The 22,895-nt window shown below is 35.9% G+C and overlaps 1 protein-coding gene across 1 annotated transcript; it reads left to right on the top strand.

Moving 5' to 3' along the window:
- Nucleotides 1–49: 49 nt before the first annotated feature.
- Nucleotides 50–22,639, top strand: LOC135085661 (neuroligin-1-like). Its single transcript, XM_063980448.1, has 9 exons — nt 50–86; nt 376–528; nt 8,808–9,008; nt 9,958–10,456; nt 10,871–10,961; nt 14,143–14,316; nt 17,479–17,630; nt 20,055–20,173; nt 20,742–22,639. The coding sequence occupies exons 1-9, from the start codon at nt 50–52 to the stop codon at nt 21,758–21,760; spliced, it is 2,445 nt and encodes an 814-aa protein (XP_063836518.1). The 3' UTR covers nt 21,761–22,639.
- Nucleotides 22,640–22,895: the final 256 nt, after the last annotated feature.

Here is a 22,895-nt window from a genome sequence, read left to right as displayed (position 1 = left end):
TCCAAATTACGCTACCCAAATAAGCACGGCGTGTAGTCGGTGAGTAATGATGTGCGAACTTTCTATTTCCAAGGACACGACGGCCGGCGCACGCACAGATACCGCACTCAAATACGCACTGTTTTGCACTGTATAGCGGGTATTATTATGTTTATTAACACTTATAAATTATTGTTTACACTTTGTTTAGATGCACTGTTCAATAGTTTATGTTTTAAGGAGTCTTTTAATCAAAAAATTATTGTATATCGACAACTTTATCCATTTTTAAGAGTAAAAATTTAGCAGCGTAGTCTTCCGTTAGTGTTGCCGCTCGGGCGGCGCGCGCGTATATGTGAATTGAATGTGAATCTAAAAAGTCCATTATTGTTGCAGTCGGTCCAACGTTACAAGCCAAGTATCCAGTAGTCATCTTCATCCACGGGGAGTCCTTCGAGTGGAATTCTGGAAACGTTTACGATGGCGCAGTCCTCGCGAGCTACGCTGGAGTAGTCGTTATTACTATCAACTACAGACTTGGTATCTTAGGTAAGTGGAACTTGAAGTTTAAATAACTCGAGAACTAGCACTAGTCAGATCGGATGTTTTCCTGTCTTACAAAATTATGTTGGCTTTAGGTATGTAAACATCGAGACATAATATGTATTTTCATTTAAGCTAATACCGTTATTTTAGTAAGGCCCGATTCGACCAAACTTTTATCCGAGAATAACTTCTGGTATAACTGGCACATTGACAGTTTCAGTATGAGAAATTCAAAATGTTAAAAAAAGAAGATTCATTCTGAGATTAATATTTATTTAATCTTGTTTGGTCGAATCCACCCTAAGTGAATAAATAACTACAAGTACACGTATATTCTGTTATTTCATGTTAAAGAATATTGTTTTTCAAGAATAATTTACTTCATTTTCTGACAAACTACATTCTTTTGATCCTCCAGAAAGGACAGTTCTTAGAACTTCAGAAACAGTTCATTGGAACGCCATAAAAAGATCATGTTACACTTGATGTCCAAATAAAGTGCGATATAACTTAGTTCTGAGAATTATGTGTACCCATTTTACTAACATATTATGCGTCAACCAATTTCCATACTAATATTAAACACCATTAATACCTTCTGTTGCTAAGTATCCAGAACTTCCGTAACATTCCATAATTATTGCGCGCGAACTCAAACAACAATTTGTCTAAATATCTAAGGCACCTGTATGTAGAGATGGGATTCCACCCAGGTAAAAACCCACATGAGGGTAAAAACCCAATAAAAACCCGTTTCATTCCACCCGTGGGTGTTTACACCGGGTGAAAACAAATAATTTTATAATTATTTCAATTGGTATCTTTTCTTTATTTTTATTGAATTTTTCTCATTTAAGTTTATTGATTAATACGTAATAAGTCAATTTAACAGTAATATGCATTTATATCGTGGCCAAATCGTAAAATTGATCACGTTATGATGATGTGACCAATTATTTTATAAAATGGTGTTATTTCAAGAATCGTTGAACCGATTTAGAAGAAATTTAGTAGGAACACAATAATTTGTGATCATGGCAAGGACATGGGGGGGGGGGATGCCAAAGATGCCAAACTCTCTCTTTGATAACATTACGGTATAAAGTTACAAATAACAACACCAACTACAAAGTACTTCTGCTTAAAAACTTGAAATCGAACCGCCCTTCCGCCACTGTAACGCATTGTAACGTTTTTCAAGACCTCCTCTCCCCCCAGATTGCATTACGTAACACTAGAACGCCCCCTTAGCAACAAATACCACTTCTCACTTTAAAAAAAAAACGCTATTTTTGTTTTCACCCACCAGAATGGGTGATAATGGGTAAAAACCGGGTTTTTACCCAAATCACCCAGTTTTAACCCAATCGGGTGAAAAGGGTTTTTACCCACTACCCATCTCTACCTGTATGTGAATATTACAGTGCTCGTTTATGAGGTGTTCCCGTTACAACATCCATTCCGTTCCCAGGGGCCGTAAACTTAAATTAGACGTCACAAATCAACTTATAAGTACCAACAGGAGGCGGCGAAATGATTAACGCTACTAACTGCTTCAGCGTAGTTTTATTTTTCTTCAATCTAATTACGTGACGCCCAGCTCTCTGTCTATGGTTTCGTCACGTCTCACTTAGCGTAATTAAACATTTCTCGTCGTACACCCACAACAAGACCATTCCGAACTTAAACTCACTCTCGTACACCATAAAAACCATTTTCGGCTGATCCGTCTCCAAGTTTGAAATTAACGGCACCAACAATTTTTTTGAATGCGACGCGTACGCGAGAGAAAATTATTTTGCTGAAAACTCGTAGTAATACGGCCATGTTAATTAATACGAAAACTGTGGCCGAAATAAAAATATGATGTATTACTTAACAAATTGAGCTTGGCGATGGGCGTGCTTCTGGTTCTCTTTTACTTTTTTGTTCCTTTAAGTTTTTGGTTTGTGTTTGTATGTATTTGCAAAAATAAATGAGTTTTATGAGTTTTATTTAAGTATTTATTTATTTATTTATTTATAGGTACAACAACAGAATACAATCTCAAACATTTTTATAGAATAACATTAGTTTTTTTGCATTCAAATTGAATTCCTATAAATGTTGCACACAACGTTTACATAGAATAGATACAATTAAAAGAAAGGGGTATCGATGCAGAGATATTACAATTTAATCATCATTATGCACCTACCCACATCAATGCTAGGCTACAAAGTTAGGCTGTTTATAACCTTATGATATGAATATAAACTTTGATGAAATATATCCAAGCTTTTTACGTTTTTATTATAAATTCTGCACATCCGAAACAGAGGATCATTGAATGTTACATTATTAGTACAGTTATGTATATAGAACAGTTGTAATGTTCTTCTACTACCACTAATTTTAAAAGACAGATGGCTTAACAGATCCGCCACATCCCACCGATTATTTAAGATTTTGTATAGTATTGATAGATCCTGAACCGAACGCCGGAACTGCAGTGTGCTTAAGCCAAAATACTCAAGCCTTGTTTCATACGTAGGTAACTTACGCCTCATTCCTAGCCTGGAGCTCAAATATCGCAAGAAGCGCCTTTGGACAGCCTCCAATCTATCAATGTGGTTATTGTATTGGGGACACCAAATAATAGAATTATACTCCAAAACACTTCTCACAAGGGCAAAATACAACAATAACACACTAGCTGACCCTCGAAAATGCCTTGTAGTCCTGAGTATGAAACCAATGGTCTTATTTACTTTTTCAATGATGCTATTATAATGGAATGAGTAACTTAATTTCGTATCCAACCATACGCCGAGATCTTTGACTAACCTTTGACGACTCAGTAAAACATTGTTGATAGTGTATAAATATTGAATGGGAAATTTCTTTTTTGTAAAAGTAATAATACAACACTTTGAGACGTTCAAAGACATACCATTAATTAGACACCAACTGTGTATCCTATTAATATCCTCCTGTAAGAACATAGCGTCTTCTATACGTGCTATTTCATGATATATTTTAATATCGTCAGCATATGCAATACATTTACACGCCATGGACACCAGCAGGTCATTAACGAACATTATGAACAAAAGTGGCCCCAAATTGGAGCCCTGTGGTATTCCCGATGCAGATTCATATGGAACTGAGTCAAAGCCATGTACCGCCACCAGTTGAGTTCTTCGAGAAAGGTAAGAAATTAGCCATCGAAGGAGTACCCCATGAATTCCAAGGTGGAGTGCCTTACAAATCAAAATGGAGTGGTCCACCCTATCGAAGGCCTTGGCAAAGTCAATGTAAACGGAATCCACTTGCAAATGCCCATCAAAAGCCATATTGAGATCATGGATGTAAGTTAATAGATTTGTGGTAGTTGATCGCCCACTGACAAAGCCATGCTGTTTGCAACTAATAATAGGTTTTAAATGAAAATATAAATGTTTATAAATTAAACTTTCAAATATTTTTGCAAAATAGCTAATTATACTAATTGGCCTGTAGTTTGATACATCCATTCTGTTTCCTGACTTGTGTATTGGTACAATTTTAGCAATTTTCCAGAGTTCCGGAAAAATACCTGTAGCTAGACTTATATTATATATTAGACATAGAGGCTTCGACAACGTCTTTCCACATTTTTTAACAAATATAGGCGGTACTCCATCTGGGCCTGCCCCTTTCGTGATGTCCACAGAATCAAGGGCCTCCATAACATCATGTTCCGCTATAATAATAGAGGAGATGCTTCTATTTGATTCTGGAAAATTAGGTACATACGATTTTGTAGAAGGCTTGCTATAAACAGAAGAGAAGTGCGTAGCAAAAAGATTAGCAATATCAATACCATTATCCGCATGTTTGGAATTATAGTACATTTTATTTGGTAAGACATTTGTAGTTTTTTTTGATTTAATAAATCTCCAAAAAGCTTTAATATCGGATTTGATACTTTCCTCTACATTATTTATGTGTGTTTTATAACACTTCTCTAATTCACTTTTGGCCCGAGATCTGAGAATGGAGAAAGTGTCAAAGTCACGAGGATTATTGTACATTTTAAATTTATTATGATACTTATTTTTTTCCTTTAATATTTTGATTAATGGACGGGAAAACCACGACGGCCATGTGTTATTAAAAGTTGATACAGGTGTGTGCTTTTCAATTACTTCCCACAAATGATTATAAAACATCTGCAAGAAACTGTCACAATCCAAGTCGGTGTACTGATCCCAGTCAATCTCGCTTAACTCGGCATTACATGCAAAATAATTTGTTCTATGAAATCTATATTTTTGAACAACATTTTGTTTCAAAATATGCTGTTTACTGTAATTTAAAAGTATTTCTAGGGGCGGGTGGTATACATCAACGCGACTAAACGGTTGAGCCTCAGTAATAACACAGGGATTCCGCGAATCGTTTAATACTAGGTCCAAAATTTTGTTTTGTGAATTTACAATTAAGTTAGACTGAGTCAAGTCCAATCTTGCAATGAATTCACGCAATGCGCATACCTTAGCATTAGTTGAAGTTTCAGTACGTTTCTGACAAAACCAGTTTATTTCAGGGAGATTGAAATCTCCAATTATTAGTAGGTGTTCAGAGGATGTCTGAACATTGCCTTCGATAAGATCAAGCAGATCTCTAAACTGTTCCGATTGTATATAGGATGGGATATAGATTGTACATATATTAAGAGTGATGTATTTCAGTTTCACACTTACCCACACGTTCTCAAGGAACGTGACCGGGAGCACCTTTTCATTACATACCAGACTCCTTTTTAACGCTATAAGTACTCCACCACCGTGAGACTTATTATATTTTTTCATGAATTCAGTAGATCTATCCTTACGAAAGACTATATATCTATCATCGAAAAGTTCAGAAGAAGCTACAGATCCATTAAGCCATGTCTCGCATAAGCAAATTACATCATAATTATTTAGTAATACAGAATTCATTATATCATTAGTTTTAGATTTAGTACCTCTAATATTCTGGTAGTATACAGACAATTTGTCCATCTTAAAATTAACTAAACACTGTATTGTATAAGTAAAGAAAAAAAAATAAAAAGTCAGTTCTAAGTTAGTGAACTTAATGTTTTTTGACACTTAATGTGTACGAACGGTGATGTTTCATTTTTACGCATTAATATTCGCCCACCACGCACCCATACAAATTTGTAGGATAACTCTTTGGCCCTTGCTCGAGCCGCGGCGTGCAGCGCTTTATTGGATGGTGACAGATGCTCCGATACGTAGATGGGTGCAGTAGGTCCATCAAAACCCAACAGGGACGTTCCAAGTTTGTTTTTAGGATTTGACTTGTTGTATCGTGTAACAGCTGAGTAAAACTCGTCACGACAGCGAGTACTTCTTAGTTGAACCACTATCGCTCGCGGAGTCTTAGTTTCTTTATTTCTGTGTGCAACCCTCGTACAGTTCAATATATCCGTGTCATTCAATTTCAATGATATTGCAGAAGAAATTTTGTTCACAATAGCAACAACATTTTCTTTTTTATGTTCGGGGACGGATTACTAATGTTTGGCCAAAAAACGTTTCCCAAATTATCACATCGCAAACAACGTTTCGCAAATTTTCATTTGGCAAATTCTCATTTGGCAAAACAACTTATTGCAAACTTTTAGTTCGCAAATGTCGTTTTTGGCATATTTTTGTTTCGCAAATTATTGTTTGGCAAAGTATGTTTTGCCAAATGTTTCATTTGGCAAAAATATTTCACTATAAACTATTTACAAAATAATTTGATTGGTGCATAGAATGGAATACAAATTAGCTTGTGGTTATTATTTTGTTTAGTGGGTAGTTAATATAAAATTTGTTCTAAATTAATTATCATATTTCATTCTTTTTATCGAAATTTCCAAATGATTAACAATAGAGGTGATTCTAGCGCTCGGCGGCCGCTGCCGCGGCACGCTTCGCTCGCCTTCGCGCGTTAAGGGTCACTGTTCTAACCTAACCTAACCTACTATTTTCTGCAATACCTACTTTCTGCAACCATACTATTTTCTGCAATCTCTTTGTTTTACATAAAATTCTTGTGAAAACCATGATCATCTGCCTTATGCTTTGATTTGTGGGGTAACGGTGGGTAAGTATGTGAAGTGTCAATTTGACCAAACAAATTATTTGGGATATAATATTTGGCAAAATAAAACATTTGCTATATAAACATTTGCCAAGTAAAATTTGGCCAAATGATAATTTGACCAAATGAATTAGTTGCGAAAAGTACAGTTGCTAAAAGTTCATTTGGGAAATGAAACTTTGGCGATAAGTTGTTTGCGAAGTGAAATTTGGCGAAAAGTAATTTGGCCAAACGGAAGGATACCTCGGGGACTCCTTGAATCTCTAGATTGTTGTTTCTCATATACTGTTCAAGTTGGTCGATCCGCTCTGACATAACCGAGACGGTTGTACGAAGTTGTTCACATTCAGCTTTCATATTTTTGTGTTCAGTCATTATATTGTTTGTGGATTTCAATAAGTCATCGTATTGATTGCTGATGTATTGTACTGAGTTTTGCAACTCCAATAATTTGTCATTGATTGGAGCGAGTTCCGAACGAATCGCGGCTCTTATCTCGCTTCTTATCAGTCTGGTAAGGTCCTGGTCAGAACACACATTCTTATTTTGGCCACTCCTTAATGTTACGTTGTCCTTTGGCGAATCCTCCGTCACGTGATCAGGGGAGCTATCTTGGGTGGGATTAGAACGCACTGGTGTCTCTGTAGTATCACTCTTTGGCTTCTTGCTCATACATTCAGGGCAGGTCCATGTTTGCTTACGTTCACCTCCGGCACCGTAAAAGCTGTAAAAGCGTCTTTCACTGACACCAGTGCATGGAAGATCATAAACCTTAGAGCACTTTGAGCATTTAAGGTATTGTTTGCCTTTCACTGTATTAAAGCAACCTGCACAGATCACCTGTTTTGAAGCCATTTTAATATTATAATCAATATTTCAAAAATATAGTAGTGATGAAACAAATGTAGTACAGCAACAAAGTCTCGCGCTCAAATATTCTGGGCGGTAAACAACACCGAGCACGTCAATAAATGCTCCCGCACGGTTTAGTAGCCGGCGAGCTGTCGGACTCGTGAGTTCGCGAGAATAACGTCTTAAGCGCCGTGCGACCTGAGGCGCTTACGCGTTACGTTAAGTTGGTTTGCACTGCACTTTAACTATCTTGATTTGCACGGTTATTTGTTAATATTTGTCCTAATAATATCGTATTTACACTTCACCAAAAGTTATTTGTACATAAAACTGTTTATTTACAGTCATATTCATATGATAGATGTATTGTATCAACTATTGTATAGTTGCTGCGTTTTGTGAAATGCTAATTAGGTAAATATTCATTTATTTGACTAATTGCTATTGGAATATCATAATACATATTAAAATCTGTTGTTGATATTTTCTAGATAATTCAATTGTACAACGTTATCAGCATAAATAAAATCAATGCATTCATAATTCAGTTTTTGTTTTCGTTATCCTCTTATTAGCATTTTCAAATAATTACAAAACAATAATTAGCCTTGCTTTTGTGCAATCAAAATGGAAAAACAATTTGATTTCCATCGAAATTATTATGAAACAATTTTATGGATACAGAACTGGGAAATCATATTCTAACATTTCAATACTGATAACAATTATTAGGAAAAATAGGAGGATCCTGGAGTAACATGAAAATTGCTGCAAAGGAGAAACATCACAATAAATGGCATTAATAATGTTATAAATTGCTTATCAATCAAACTCGTTTTCTATCTCCCTCACTTTAAACCTCATTGAAACTCTCAGTATTTGACACTCTGTGTGCGTTCTTCGGCCTGCAGATCAAATGAATGCAGCCCACACTTGTCAGTTTGCGGTATTTGCTCGTGCCGGCACTGTCTGATCGCATCAATACAAATGTTTAAAGACCGACAATGTTGTTCACAAGTGATGCGTTCACGTGATCACTTTGATTGATCAGTGTTGCAAAGAAGCCACGATAGCCGAACGGTGAAGGGATCGGACAGGCAGACTCGTGATCCAGGGAACGCGTGTTTGTCCCCGCCGCCGCTCGACTATTGTGGTGAGTTCACTCGTGACACAAGCATATTTAGCTTAGTACGAGGAGGTAACGGGACTATTAGTAATTTGTGAAAAAATACTAATAATCTTTAAAAAAAAAACATTCAAACATTTATCTTTTAGACGGACGAAACTAATCATAAACCTCTTTCTAGGGTTCCTAAACGCCAACCCAATCCCGCACTTAAAGGCAAGAGTAGCCAACTACGGGCTGATGGATCAGATAGCGGCTTTGCATTGGGTGCAACAGAACATAGCTCTGTTTGGAGGCGACGCCGGGAACGTCACCATGCTAGGACATGGGTCTGGTGCTGCGTGTATAAACTTCCTGATGATTTCACCGACTGTGATGGCAGGTAAGTCATTATTATGTACTTATCTTAGTTAATTTCTTTAGTCGATCCAATTAACACCAGTAGGCATACGGATAAGGTACATCCAGCTAAGCACTGCGTCATACAAAGGCTGATTTGCACCGCCTTATTTTAATCATTACCTTAACACTAACAGGTGCTTTTTGTATGGAGTTTGACAGATTTTTGACGTTTGTCAAAGTTAAAGTAAGATGGTGCAACTCAGTCTAAGAAGTTATAGAAAGACTAATGCCCGTTTTTACCATCAATCCCTAATTTTTAAGTGACCCCTGTGGTACCACATAACAGGCATTTTGTTTTCATAGGGGTCACTTAAAAATTAGGGATCGATGGTGAAAACGGGCATAACCCAACTAAAATCCTACTCAATGAAATATTTTAAACGTGAAACAAAAGCAAATCTAATCTAGCTTTACCATCCCTGACTTCAGTAGGATAATTAAATTATGTGCAAAATCAACACTCAAGTCACAAGTTAATTCATTTTCAGGCATAGAACATTAAGAGCTCTTGTCACAGAACCTAATGTAGGCGGAAGTCGGACCATCAATCTAAAAGTTTTCGGTATGACGAATTGTCGAGAGGAAGGTCGGCATGAAAGTTACATTTGCCTTTTAGTAGCAAAATCACAATTTCCAAAGTACTAAAGTTGAAACGGGTCTTTGAACACCTGGAATAAAATCTTTTTATACCGCCTTTATAATCTTAAAACGATCATACTACTAGTACTATTCTTAAAATGAGTATTAGGAAACCAAACTTGGGCCATAAAAAGGAATTTCTATTTTCGTTAGGAACAATACGCGACGTATCGATAGTTTGTTGTTCAGGAAACAATAGAGGATACATTTTGCTTCGTGAACAACGAATATCGATATAAAATCATATTATTATTATTTTAGCACCGTTTGAAACCGTCACTTGTTTCCAGGTCTATTCCACCGAGCGATTTTGCTGTCAGGATCGGCTCTAAGCTCATGGGCGTTGGTAGAAGATCCTGTCAGCTACTCCGTCCAGTTAGCAAAGCAGTCCAACTGCACTCTTCCAGAAGACGTCGTCAAAGACCACGAGCTCATCGTCGATTGCCTTCGAGAAGTACCTTTAGAGGAGCTGATGTCAGCAGAAATCAGTACGCCAAGTTATCTGACTGCTTTTGGTCCCTCCGTTGATGGAGTAGTTGTCAAAACGGACTACGCGAAAGAGCTCCTGACGTTTTTCATCCCGAACGATTTGCAAGGTTTCACCAGTGTATCTGGAGTGAACAATTTCAAAGCGGACAAACGGAGCGGAGATAGGATTTTCGGGATAAGGGGCGGTCAAAACAAATACGACTTGCTATTTGGTGTGGTGACCAGCGAGGCCCTTTGGAAATTCTCGGCGCAGGACATACAAAACGGATTTGAAGGCGAAAGGAGGGATAGAATAATAAGGTGAGGGGAATGTTTATTCAGCAAATTGGTGTTCGACCGCAAGGTCTTATAGGAAGGTCTCAGTAGGAACGTGTGTTAATGAAAGGTCCAACGTATTGAACGATGTGAGGATTGCCAATGAATAGATAATTTGAAAGGTCCTCACATCTTCTAATACAATAGTGAATATTGTGTTTGAGAAACGGAATACACAAAATAGAGTTTAATTGAAATTTATCTACGTACTAATTTTAATAATCAACGTTTGCATTTGAAAATTCAACTACTACTGCTACATTTCTAAAACTAAAATATTCAGTTACCTACCTAGTTTACCTCTCAAAGAGGACTGTATTTTGTTCCTGCATTAAATTTAATGACTCTACCACTTTGTTAACATAATCTAGTTTATTCAAAATGTTATTCTTGTTACAGGACCTACGTTAGAAACGCATACACATATCATTTGAGCGAAATATTCTTTACAATAGTCAACGAGTACACAGATTGGGAGAGGACTGTTCAGGTGAGTTCATATTTTTTGATTACCGAGAACTAGTAAAAAATATACACGTATACAACTCAAAAAAATGGCTGTATTACCAGCCTTTGCGTTTTTCCACGAAAACCCTTTTGAAATGGATATAAATACGTATATTTATCCAGGGTAAAAAGCCAGTTTTATTAACATCATCCCTAAAATAAATATTTCGTCGTTACAAGTATGTATATCCAGGAAGCATTACGTCATCGATATAATATTTTATCGACGTCATCTTTTACTTCTTTGACAACAGTATCATTGGAACCAATTTATGTTATTTCGTTGATTTCCGCTTTGACACAATTGACTCGATGACAGTAGAGCCTTTCGATTTTTTTAGACTTTTGTCCTAATTATTATGAAGGTAACAAAAAGGAACCGTCATTCGTCACAGGTATTTTAAAATAAATCGATCTGGGTTACTATGGGGCATAATAAACTTAAAATAGAGAGAGATTTTTAGAGAAGTGAAAGTTTTCATAATATTTTTGTTATTGTTTTTTTTTTTATGCATAACAAGGCAGGTATTTGACCACAATCGCACCTGATGTTTCATATTTAAAATTATTATGAGCGTTAATTTTAAAGAATACTACCTAATGAGGTTTGTGTTAATTTATATATTTAAATTATTATGCCATTGTGACATTAACTTCGTACAGAGTGAACCTACTGAATAAGTTTACATTTCTTGACAAAATATACCAATGTTTGGATGTTTTTGCCAAATAAAATATTATTTTGTTTGTATGAATACGAGAAATAAGACCTACATTGAGTGGACAGATTATTGTCTGATAACATTACATACAAATGATCACTTAACGATGTCATAATACTCCCAATATTATCATTACCCACGTTATTATTATTGTATTTTTCCACAAGGTACACAATAATTGAGTTCTTCCTGAATAATACGGTACAATTGCTCTCATTTTTTCCAACACAATAATACTTTCTCAGAAACAACATACCATGAAATTCGTATAATTATTTTGTTATCATTACCAAATCTGGAATGGAGGCCGCGTACCGGAAAACGCAGCGTGGGACGTCCACCCTCCCACAAGGTAGACCGACGACCTGATAAAGGTAGCAGGGAGGCGCTGGATGCAGGCCGCTACCAACCGTGCGATGTGGAAGTCATTGGGGGAGGCCTATGTTCAGCAGTGGACGTCCTGCGGCCGAAATGATGATGATGATTACCAAATATACCGTGCTGATTTTACATATATCGACGATGTTTTGGTAACGAAAAGGAATTTGGCACAGATAGCGTCAGTGCATTTCACACGCTTCGGAGTTTAGTCCCGAAATAATCTTTGATTAGGATTTGGTGTTCGACTTAGTGTCGCCAGTAAAAAGATTTTTATCTTTGGCGTCGCTAATCTGTCCAGGAAATGGGGAAGTTTGGTCGGAATTAGGAATGTACATCTTTATTGGTGAGATAGTTTGTTAGACAAAAAAGTATGATAAAAATCTTAGTATTTATTAAAAAATCTTGCAACCACTATGTTACCAAACGTAGCCATTTTTAATTAAATTAAATTCAGTAAGCGTCATGTGACTCGTTTGACTTTTTTGTTAAGGTCAATAATAATTTCCTACACTAGAGTTCCTCTATCCCTACATTAATAAATAGAAAAACAAAAGAGTTCCTCTAACCGATATTTGGGCTTTTTAATATGATCCAAATATTACGCAGGTGCCTACAACTAGATGTTAAAATTATTAGCTAGAGAACGAATGTATACTTAAAAATGAAATTTTGAAAGAAACTAAATGTCGAGATTGGGAAAAATCGTTAATTTCTCAGGTCTCGGAGTAATCATCAGAAGTCATCAGTCAGTTGTCAGAGGTTTAAGGTGTTCTTAGGATTGTTTAATTTAAAGCCAAATTGCCATGTTAATTAAATCTGAAATTGGAACGGCAGTAATCAATAATAATTAAATGATATCATCAACATAAAACTTAAGAATTTCACCCTGCAATTCCAACCATGAAATAGCTTCGTAACAGTATTAATTTGACTGCTAACAATGAAAGGTTAAAACTTGTTTTCTATACACGGCGAAGAAAGCAGTGACCTTAATTGATTTCTGGCATGCTCTCAATGTAGCTAAACGTGTAGAAAACTACGGCAAAATTCAATTTTGTTACGAAGCTTTTATTAAACCAGAGGAATTAAGCCGAACCACACAAAACTACATAATCTATGATTACAATAATTTCACTTCAGTTTGAAACATGTTGCCGTGAACGGATTTTACTCTGCTTTATTTAGAGAAACAAAAGTTCTTGAGATTGTTACTTCAACAACATGACAAAATATTATTAACGATTTTCCACTCTGGATATAAATGTGAAAGTTTTCCAAATCTATCCATCAATTGCTCTATCAATCCTACTATAATAGGTGTCCTAGGTATAAAGTGGGTGAGACTGGGATATACCGAACTACCCAGTACCCATTTTGTGCTGAATCACCTAGATTGTTAAGGAGCTCCCACGTCATATGTGGCACTCTCACAATACGGTGCCATTAGTGGGACGTTTCCCCACTATGCCTAGATTTTAGACATTTTTCCAAGATTTTCATAGGTAAAAGAAAAATAACTACCACTTTTCACAGCTGAAAATAACTATTTTGGCCATCTGTAGGGAATAACATGTTAGAAAATTTTCATTGTATCGACCTCATTGTGGATAAAATATTCATGAAACAGAGCCCGTTAGCACCATTTGCTGGATATAGGGACCAAAAATTCAATATTTTGGAAATAACCCTTTTTGTTATCCGCATGAATATTTATCTCAACTTCGTAATTTCAGTGTTACCATTATTGTTTTTGGTAGCCTCTTCAGCCGACCTAAATACAAATGCTTGTGTATAGTTCTTGCAGTGAGCTTTACTTGTGTGTGTACGAGTACATGCACATAAGGATAGTGTAATGTCTATCAGAACTTTTGAAAAACAAACAGTAGCGAGCCACCACACATGTCAAGCTCACTCGCCTTCGTGAATTGCAACAACTATAAAGAGTGATTTTACCACAGTAGTCCAGTTCTCGTCCACCAAGAGAAGAACTAGAAACTAATGACTCGCTTTCAGACGTCACTAAAGGCTAAATTCGATTGTACATAAAAGCTCCTTTTCCAGCACCCCATCAACACCAGAGATGCAGCAGTACTAGCGATTTCCGACGCTCAGTACGTGGCGCCTTTAGTCCAGACCGGAGACTTCCTCAGTGTTGCCAAGAGTTCTCCGGACTCTGGACCGAACACCTTCTTCTACGTGTTCGATTACCAGACCAAAGATGGGGACTACCCGCAGGTTGGTGTATGTCTGACTTTTAACTGTTTATTAACTTTATTGTTGCTTTTATTTTGGTTCACTTTACCATATCTTACCTTTTATTTTAATTTATTTTACCTTTTTTGTAGTAATGTTTTACTCTCTTAATCGTGCAATATACAGAGTGTCTCAAAATAAATACGTCATACTGACACTGGAGGTAGCTGTGCCTCTGATGCATCAAACAAGCCTAATTTGTAAATTAATTTACCTCTGATGTCAGTGTGACGTTTGACGCCAATTTTGGGACAACCTGTATTTTGTCCATTTGTGAAATACAAAATGAATATCTTCATAATTTATTTACTTAACCATTGCTGTGTGTAACAGGTGTTACCTGTTTTACTTCTGTGAAATGATTACGTTTTGAAGTAGATAAAGTTAGTCAAAAGCAAACTTAGCTGTAGTAGTTTTCCTGTGTGTGTTTGTAAACTTTGATAAGTACCTATTATAGCTAGTTCTAGATTATTATATTAGTGCTCTACCATATATAAGTTACCGTGAATACTTTAACTAAACCAAACACAAAGTTTAGTCAACCCAATTCGGATTCCATTTCGGATGTAAACTTTTTATAAAGACACTTTATGAATAAGAACTGTATTAAATCTATACTACATGCTGAAAAATTTGTTTTTTTGCTTGAACACGCTAATCTCAGGAACTTGGTCTGATTTGAATTTTTTTTTTGTTAGATAGCCCATTTTATTGGGCTTTAGGCTAATAACCCCTACGGCTTGTAGAGGCGAAGCAGTAAAAAAAGGTATAATATTCAAACTATTTTCACGCATATAAAGTTAGGCAGAGTATAAAATAAAAATATTTTTCACATTTTTTTTAAATAATGATGGTTGAAATCAAAATATATTGTTTCACATGAATGAATTTATTATTTTAATAAATAAAAGTAGGTAATTTACAATTTTCAGAACAGACTAAATGGAAAACATTTTAATTATTGGTACCTACCTATTCGCAGCCGAGTTGTATCCATCAGTTTGGAAATAAACTATAAAAATGTTACGAAGAAATTAATGAACACTTTCCAACGAATTCGTTTATGATAAATTATGAGGGACTGAATTATTAATAGTGCTCTTACATTACTGAATAAGAGTAATTTGTTGCTGTAGCCTATATTATTAATAACTCCGTTTGATTTCGTCTTTCCTGTAAGAAACAATTATTATTTCTGAAACGGCGACAGTAGCGTTCTTTATAAAAAAATCAGAGCAACGTATAATTACGTAAAAATTCAAAACATTTTTACAAACTGATATTTCGTTAAAGTGCTATCTTGTAGTGCTGTTTTCCATGAGAAATGGGAAGCACATCAACATAATTTCAGACTATCTAGGTTTAACAAACGTCATAGTCAAACACAATAGTCAAACAAGACGTAACAAAGTTCAGAATAACATTTAAGTACTTATAAATACCTATAATAATAATAATATACAGTGTGAGTCACGTTAAAGTGTACATATGAAAATAGATGAAATTAAACCTATTTTTATCGACAAAAAAGAAGTCAAAAATTTTTTGAGATTTTTTTTTAATTTTTTATAGAATTTTTTTTCTTCCAATTACTTATTGTAAAGAAAACGTAATAACTTTTAAACGAAGCGGTATATCCTGATAAAATAAAAACAATAATAATGCTAAATAATAGGCGATACTAAAAAAAATACATAAAATACACAAAAAACGCCAACAAATAATAAAAAATGACACTTTTTGAAAAAAATCTGCTTTTAAATTCGTGTTTTTTTGGTTATTTGATATATTTCTCCAAAAAATGCCCCTATAACCGGTGGTTTTTATTACTTTGTATTATTCTTTACCGTATTACCTTCGTATAACCAAAAATCGCATGTCTCTATCCCTATCACAACATTTGCTATGATCGTTTGAACAAAGGTCTGCCACAACATTATTCTCCGCTACAGGTAGAGACAATTCTAATTTTAACTAAAATGCTTATTTTACTTCGAAATCTTTTATTTTTATTTGAAATCTAACTTGTCTTTATCAAAATTACAAATGTAGAGCCATTTTCAGTTTAGTTGTTAACGAAGCGTTGAATGGCGCGCCCGGAGAGGCTTAGTTCAAACGATCATTGCAAACGTTGTGATAGGGATAGAGACATGAGATTTTTGGTTATACGAAGGTAATACGATAGAGAATAATACAAAGTAATAAAAACCACCGGTTATAGGGGCATTTTTTGGAGAAATTTATCAAATAACCAAAAAAAACAAGAATTTAAAAGCAGATTTTTTTCAAAAAATTTCATTTTTATTATTTGTTGGCCTTTTTTTTGTGTCTTTTATGTATTTTTTTAGTATCGCCTGCTATTTAGCATTATTACTGTTTTTATTTTATCAGGATATACCACTTAGTTTAAAAGTTATTACGTTTTCTTTACAATAAGTAATTGGAATAAGAAAAATTCTATAAAAAATTAAAAAAAAATCTCAAAAAATTTTTGACCTCTTTTTTGTCGATAAAAATAGGTCTAGTTTCATCTATTTTAATATGTACACTTTAACGTGACTCACACTGTATAATACCTATATACGATGCGGGCAGCACAGGACCGTTCAATGTGGAGAACCTTGGGGGAGGCCTTTGTCCAGCAGTGGACGTCATTTGGCTGAAACGACTCGACTTATAAATAATTTAACTTAGGAAAAACTACATAAATCAGATGCGATTATTTTCACAGTAACCCAGACATTCTGCTAGTGACGTACTACACCTCTCTGCAAATCCGTCACATTTTGGGCAAAAGCTAACGAATTTATTTTCCCAAAGCTAACAGCGCGTCCTCATTCCAGCGCATGGGGTCAGTGCACGGCGAGGAGCTCCCGTACCTCTTTTTTATACTCATACTAGCGGCCGCCCGCGACTTCGTACGCGTGGACCCTGTTCTACCCCCTTAGGGGTTGAATTTTGCATAATCCCGTCTTAAACACCTACGTTCTAAAAGGAACCCCCATGCAAAATTTGAGACACTTGTAGTTTCTGAGATAAAGAGATTATAGATTAGAATAAAGTAATTTTTCACCATTAAAATTCCACATTAACCCTAAGTTAATAATTTAAGTTCCCAAAGCTAACAGCAAGTCCTCATTCCAGCGGATGGGGTCAGTGCACGGTGAGGAGCTGCCGTACCTCTTCGGAGCGCCTCTCGTGGAGGGCCTCGGCCACTTCCCCAAAAACTACACGAAGTCCGAAGTGGCTTTGTCCGAGGCGTTCATTTTGTACATGGCCAACTTTATAAGGACCGGGTAAGTGTTATTATAAGGATCGAGGTTCTTTTATTGAAGGGTATTTTGATGGGTAGTTTATAATAGGGATGTAACGCAGTGGTTATGGGATCTAATTTCGGTAGAGACAAACGTTAATTGTTGGTGTGATGCATACGTGAGTTCAAAACACAGCAAATACATTCTTAGCAAGCTAAACACTTTAGAATTTCTTAATTATTAGAATTTAATAGTCTGAACTACTCTTGAATCTCAGATTGTTAATGATTTTGTTTTAACTAAGAATTGGCTATCTTTGATACATCAAATCATTTTAATTGTCGTAATTTTTGCCGATTCATTTTATCATTGGTAGGTAATAAAAACAGGATTTACATGCAATTTGAAATCTAGCAAAATCACTATATTTTTATCTTGTTTAATTATATCAAGACTCATTCATCATCTAACTAAAACGACAGTTACTCGTACTTACTATTATCATAAGTTAAACAAAAAACAAATGCCCAATAAACACATTACACAGCTTATCATCCACAACACATTATGTGTTTTCTAAAAAATGCGTGTGACACATTTACGTGTTTCCCCGTGCAAATCATCTACGCAAGCCATTTGCTCCACCCCAGCATACAGGGTGAAATTATGTAATGCCACCTGAAGGGAAAATACTTTTAATACTGTCGATAGAAAATGTGACTCAAAGAAAACATTCCTTTATTATTGTAAAGAAATAGATCTGCATTCAAAGATTTCCAAAATTTTGCTTGCTACACCCGGGAATCGATACAACTAAATTATGTAGAAAATTACACTCTGTCTTTTTATTTCGTTTCGATCGTTAGGGTTGAGTATAAAATTAAAATCTCCCAAACAAACATGATAAATCAAATGAAAGGAAAACCATGAAATCTTATTATTTACAGAAAATTGTATGATATGATGGTAAATTTTCGAAAACTTTTCGAAAATCTTTCGAAAATAAAGGAATGTTTTCTTTGAGTAAAATTTTCTATCTACAGTATTAAAGGTACATTCCCTCCAGGTGGCATTACAAAATTTCACCCTGTATACATATACAAAATCACCCCCTTTGTCTCGCACAAAAAATGTTAACCTGTTCAGTAAAACAAAATAACGGTATCATTATTTTTGCGATCCGCTGAATACGAAATAGCAGCTACAGGCTTGCTAACGGCCGACTTCCGGTTCCGGTGTGTTTGGTAACAAAATGGAAAATTATTTACCCCAAAGTTTGCGGGAGTTTCATTTTGAACAGTTCGGGGATAAAAGAATGTGTTAATGAGTTTCGGGACTTGCATCTGTGGTTGAAGCTTTGTGAGAGTTAAGTCTGCGCTAGAATTGTTTGTATTTGAGTTCATTAAATTAATTGTGAATGCTTTTGCAGTTCATTTGTTTGTCTGAAAGCATTCGAAATAGCAGTTGTGAACAGCTTTTTCTAATTTAGGTTCAACTTACTTTGTGTGTTGTTTTAAACGTTCATTCTTTAAATTTTAATTGATTTCATACGGCTTACCTAATTCATTCAAAGCATTCGTTTGAACTCCTGTTACATCATGATGAGGATTTTGTATGACTCAAAACTTTCATGTTAGTTACTTGTGAATTTTCCGGGTTATCCCGGAACTAACTATGTAAGTAGGTAAGTCTAATCAACTACATCAATTTCGAGCTGATGTTGTTCAAGTTAAATGTTCGTGCTCATCACACTAATATTTTTCCCCACAGGGATTCAAATCCATAACCACAGCGTATAATAGTCTGGCAATTAACCAAAAGGCCAGACAACCGTACAACTTTTTTATTACTTTCAAAGTTAAAATTTAGCAACAGATTCAATTTATTCTTAAGCCTTTTGGGACATCGTTTGACTTTAAGACTTCCAGCATAAAAAGAAGATTCATTTGGGATTTCCTAATTTAAAGCTTTATTCGTATTATAAAACTGTACAAAACTAATTAGGGTTCAAGTAGTAAATAGGTACTGGTACTTATACTTTTATCCAAGTCTGATTGGTTTAATTTTATTAATTTGACATTTACGGGCGTATATTTTTTATGAATACGTTGAATTTTGAGCTTCATTTCTGAAGACCTATAAGTTTTTTTTTTAGCTTGATTAGATTATTTCCGATCCCAAAATTTTATTATGATAGCGATGATTAGAAAACAAGTGGTCTGTATAAGTTCACCAAATTATTCCAACGAAATGTCTTTTTACAAGGTAAAAATCAACATTAAAAATGTATTATGTACTACCAAATATCAAGAAAAAAGTAATTTTAGCCTCCATTTGTCTCATTATTTAAGGAATACCTGACTAAAGTTTCAGTTTCGAATTCAGCTTTGAAGGACAAATCTCACATTATTTGTCACGTGTACCTACTCGAAGTGCCTAATAAAAGTATCACGTTTCTTTCTATAGGAACCCCAATGAGGCTCAGCGACAGGAAGGTGTCCTCCCAATATCCAGAGAGAGGAATCGATACAAAAGCATAGTTTGGGACGAGTACGACACACTACATCAAAAGTATCTGGAAATCGGTAAGAATTCATTTCGATTCTGTCTAATTTGGCGTATTTAGGACGGATTTTATTGGAAAAAGAATTTGCTAAAGCGTTTGCTAAAGTCTTTTCAATGTCTTGATTACTAGAATTATCCATTTAGTGATTGCTTAGTAACAGAGTGAATAAAATTTCCTCGCCTTACTTTTGGCATTTTATCTTGCGTAAAGGCAGGCTTTAAATATAAAATCTGTATCGTTTATTTGAGAATCCTTAATGGCGCTTGTCCCATTGAATAATGGAATATTCAATCGAGTCCCAAAATAGAATTACAGAAGCGAAAATTGCGAGCCACGATAATTACGCTCAATCATTCATCATCAAAGTCTGTCAATTAAAACGGACGTTACAAAAGCTCCTTCCAACGAACTGTATAATAAACATTTATGACACATTAGCCAAATTATACGACGAGACGATCTTACCCGGCCCAGTCACGCAATATCAATTTTAAAGTTAATTACGCTGACCCACCCTTTGGGAGCAACAAAGCAATTTGGGCCCCGCAAAATTCCTTACCCTTTCACATTCAAAAATTCTATTGCAGGGATGAAGCCTCGCATGAAAAACCATTACAGAGCCCACCAGCTCTCGGTCTGGCTCCGGTTGATTCCCGAAATCCACAGAGCGGGCATGAAGGACGTCGTGGCAAAACACAACCTTTTCAGAAACCACAATGACCCGGAACTATACGACGGGCTGGTCAGGCCCGACCCATTGACGCGGGTGAATTATTTCGACCCCACCCTCGAGCTGTATCGCAAGCCGATCTACAACGTGACGCTGGATATGCCCTCCACAACAATGGATACGTACGTCACTACTTGCATAAGTGTGATTTCGGCGCGTCCCGGGTCGGCGGTAACTCAGAATCACGCGCCAAATAACACGAGCACCCAAGACGTATCGAATCTGGAAGTTGCGGGATACACGGCCTATTCGACAGCTTTGAGCGTGACCATAGCGATCGGATGCTCATTGCTGATTCTGAACGTGCTAATTTTCGCCGGCGTGTACTACCAAAGGGACAAAACTCGGTTACAAGTCAAAGCGTTGCAGCAACAGCAGAAACGGAATCACAACTCGACGTTCGACAGCGTATCATCGAAGCATCCGCACTATTTCGTCGGGCATTCTCAAAGTTCGAGCACGATAGTCGACATTGATCATCAGGACAAGAACGCGATAATCGCGATGACGAATCGAGTGCCCCATTTCACTAGTTCGAATTGCCCTAATGTGTGCCACACGGGGATACAGATGTCGAATCTGTCGCAGAAGACGAGTCCGCCGACGAACAGAGGTCAATGCACGACGTTGCCGAGAAAAGTTGGGTTCACTAACTATCAGCAGCAGAATCAGATCTGCAATGCGTCGAATTGCATGACGTTGCCTAAAAACGCTACGTTCATGAGCAGCGCTAGCAATTTGCCTGACGTCCAGGCTCAAACTGGACAGTCCCAGGGACCGGGGAACGGGTCAGTGCTCCCTCCCCCCTCGTCCCCCCCTACGCACTTCCAAAAGTCTAGAGTCCCTCAAGCGGCCATGTCCGAAATGAACGTATGAGAAATAGAAGATATTTACAATTATGTGTAAAGTGGTGTGCTAAATCACGGACTAAACATGGTTGTAAATATCGAGAAAAAGTTTGTAAATGATATAAAATCGTTCTATTATTGTAATATACAGGTAACGTTGTAAGGTTATAGAATAGCGTGTATGGTATTCGTAATTCCGCTAAGGTGTACATTAACTGTATCGATTTTTGTTAACTTGTAAATATCTACGTTTTAAACTTTACCATTGTAAATGGACGGATGAGTACATTTCGAATTATAGAGTTCATGAATAAATTCATCATTCGAATCATCTCGATTGTTCGATGCGGTTTTGGAATGAATGGCATGTTTCATTCGGATAGTCATTTGATGACATAATTATTGTAAATATTTAGAATCTTAAAGACTGTATACTGTAATAGGACATTTGTATTTTTGTTGTGATACAGACAGCATTTTGTTTTTGCGTAAGTTGATTGCGTTAAAATAATCTAATAATGAAATCTGGCTTGAATTGACTTTGCTCTGATCAAACTCGATTGTAATATAAACCGCCAAACGTTTGACAATATTATTTCCTCTCTCAATAGCAATCGAAATCCTCATCGACTAGTAATTTCGTGTGAAGTTTACCTAATTCCTGATTTTCCGGCAGTTAAACTACAAATAGCGAACCAACAACCATGGTTAATACAATGGAGTGATGATTAGAGGGTTCACTTTTTTCTCTATAGTTCGATGAAGACGCAGAAAAATATTGTAGTAATGTAGTCTAAAAATTATATTATTCATTTTTTTCTGGCAAAAGCTCTGAATAAGCAGCCCCTTAAAAAGTTTATCAATGAAACTTTATAAGAGTGTGTACAGTAACATTATTTAATTTAACAATTTTGGAACTCTCCGAAAAGTCTGTCGTGCTGTCGAATGTGATTTAACCATGCATAATTTGTAGAGTTTCATGGAATTACAATACAATGTGGAGTCTGTAAAAGACAAACCCTATCAATATCCCATTGATAAGAGTTGTTCAAACGTTTTCAGAGTAGCCGTTTTGCAATAAATACCAAAATCAAAATTAAATATTTGATCAGTATTTTTGGCACTTAGAGAAGTGAAAGTACTGACACCTATTTCTACTGCCA

The sequence above is a fragment of the Ostrinia nubilalis genome, chromosome 2, assembly GCF_963855985.1.
Source record: "Ostrinia nubilalis chromosome 2, ilOstNubi1.1, whole genome shotgun sequence".
Taxonomy (NCBI): domain Eukaryota; kingdom Metazoa; phylum Arthropoda; class Insecta; order Lepidoptera; family Crambidae; genus Ostrinia; species Ostrinia nubilalis.
Note: the sequence above shows the minus strand (reverse complement) of the source record. Positions and strands in the feature narration are given on the sequence as shown.

What these genes read in the sequence shown, in the direction of transcription:
- LOC135085661 (XM_063980448.1), top strand. Translation starts at nt 50, where the DNA reads ATGTGCGAACTTTCTATTTCCAAGGACACGACGGCCG. An exon ending in TTCCAAGGACACGACGGCCG is followed by an intron (nt 87 to 375) that starts GCGCACGCACAG and finishes TTATTGTTGCAG; the next exon opens with TCGGTCCAACGTTACAAGCC. An exon ending in GCCAACTTTATAAGGACCGG is followed by an intron (nt 17,631 to 20,054) that starts GTAAGTGTTATT and finishes TTCTTTCTATAG; the next exon opens with GAACCCCAATGAGGCTCAGC.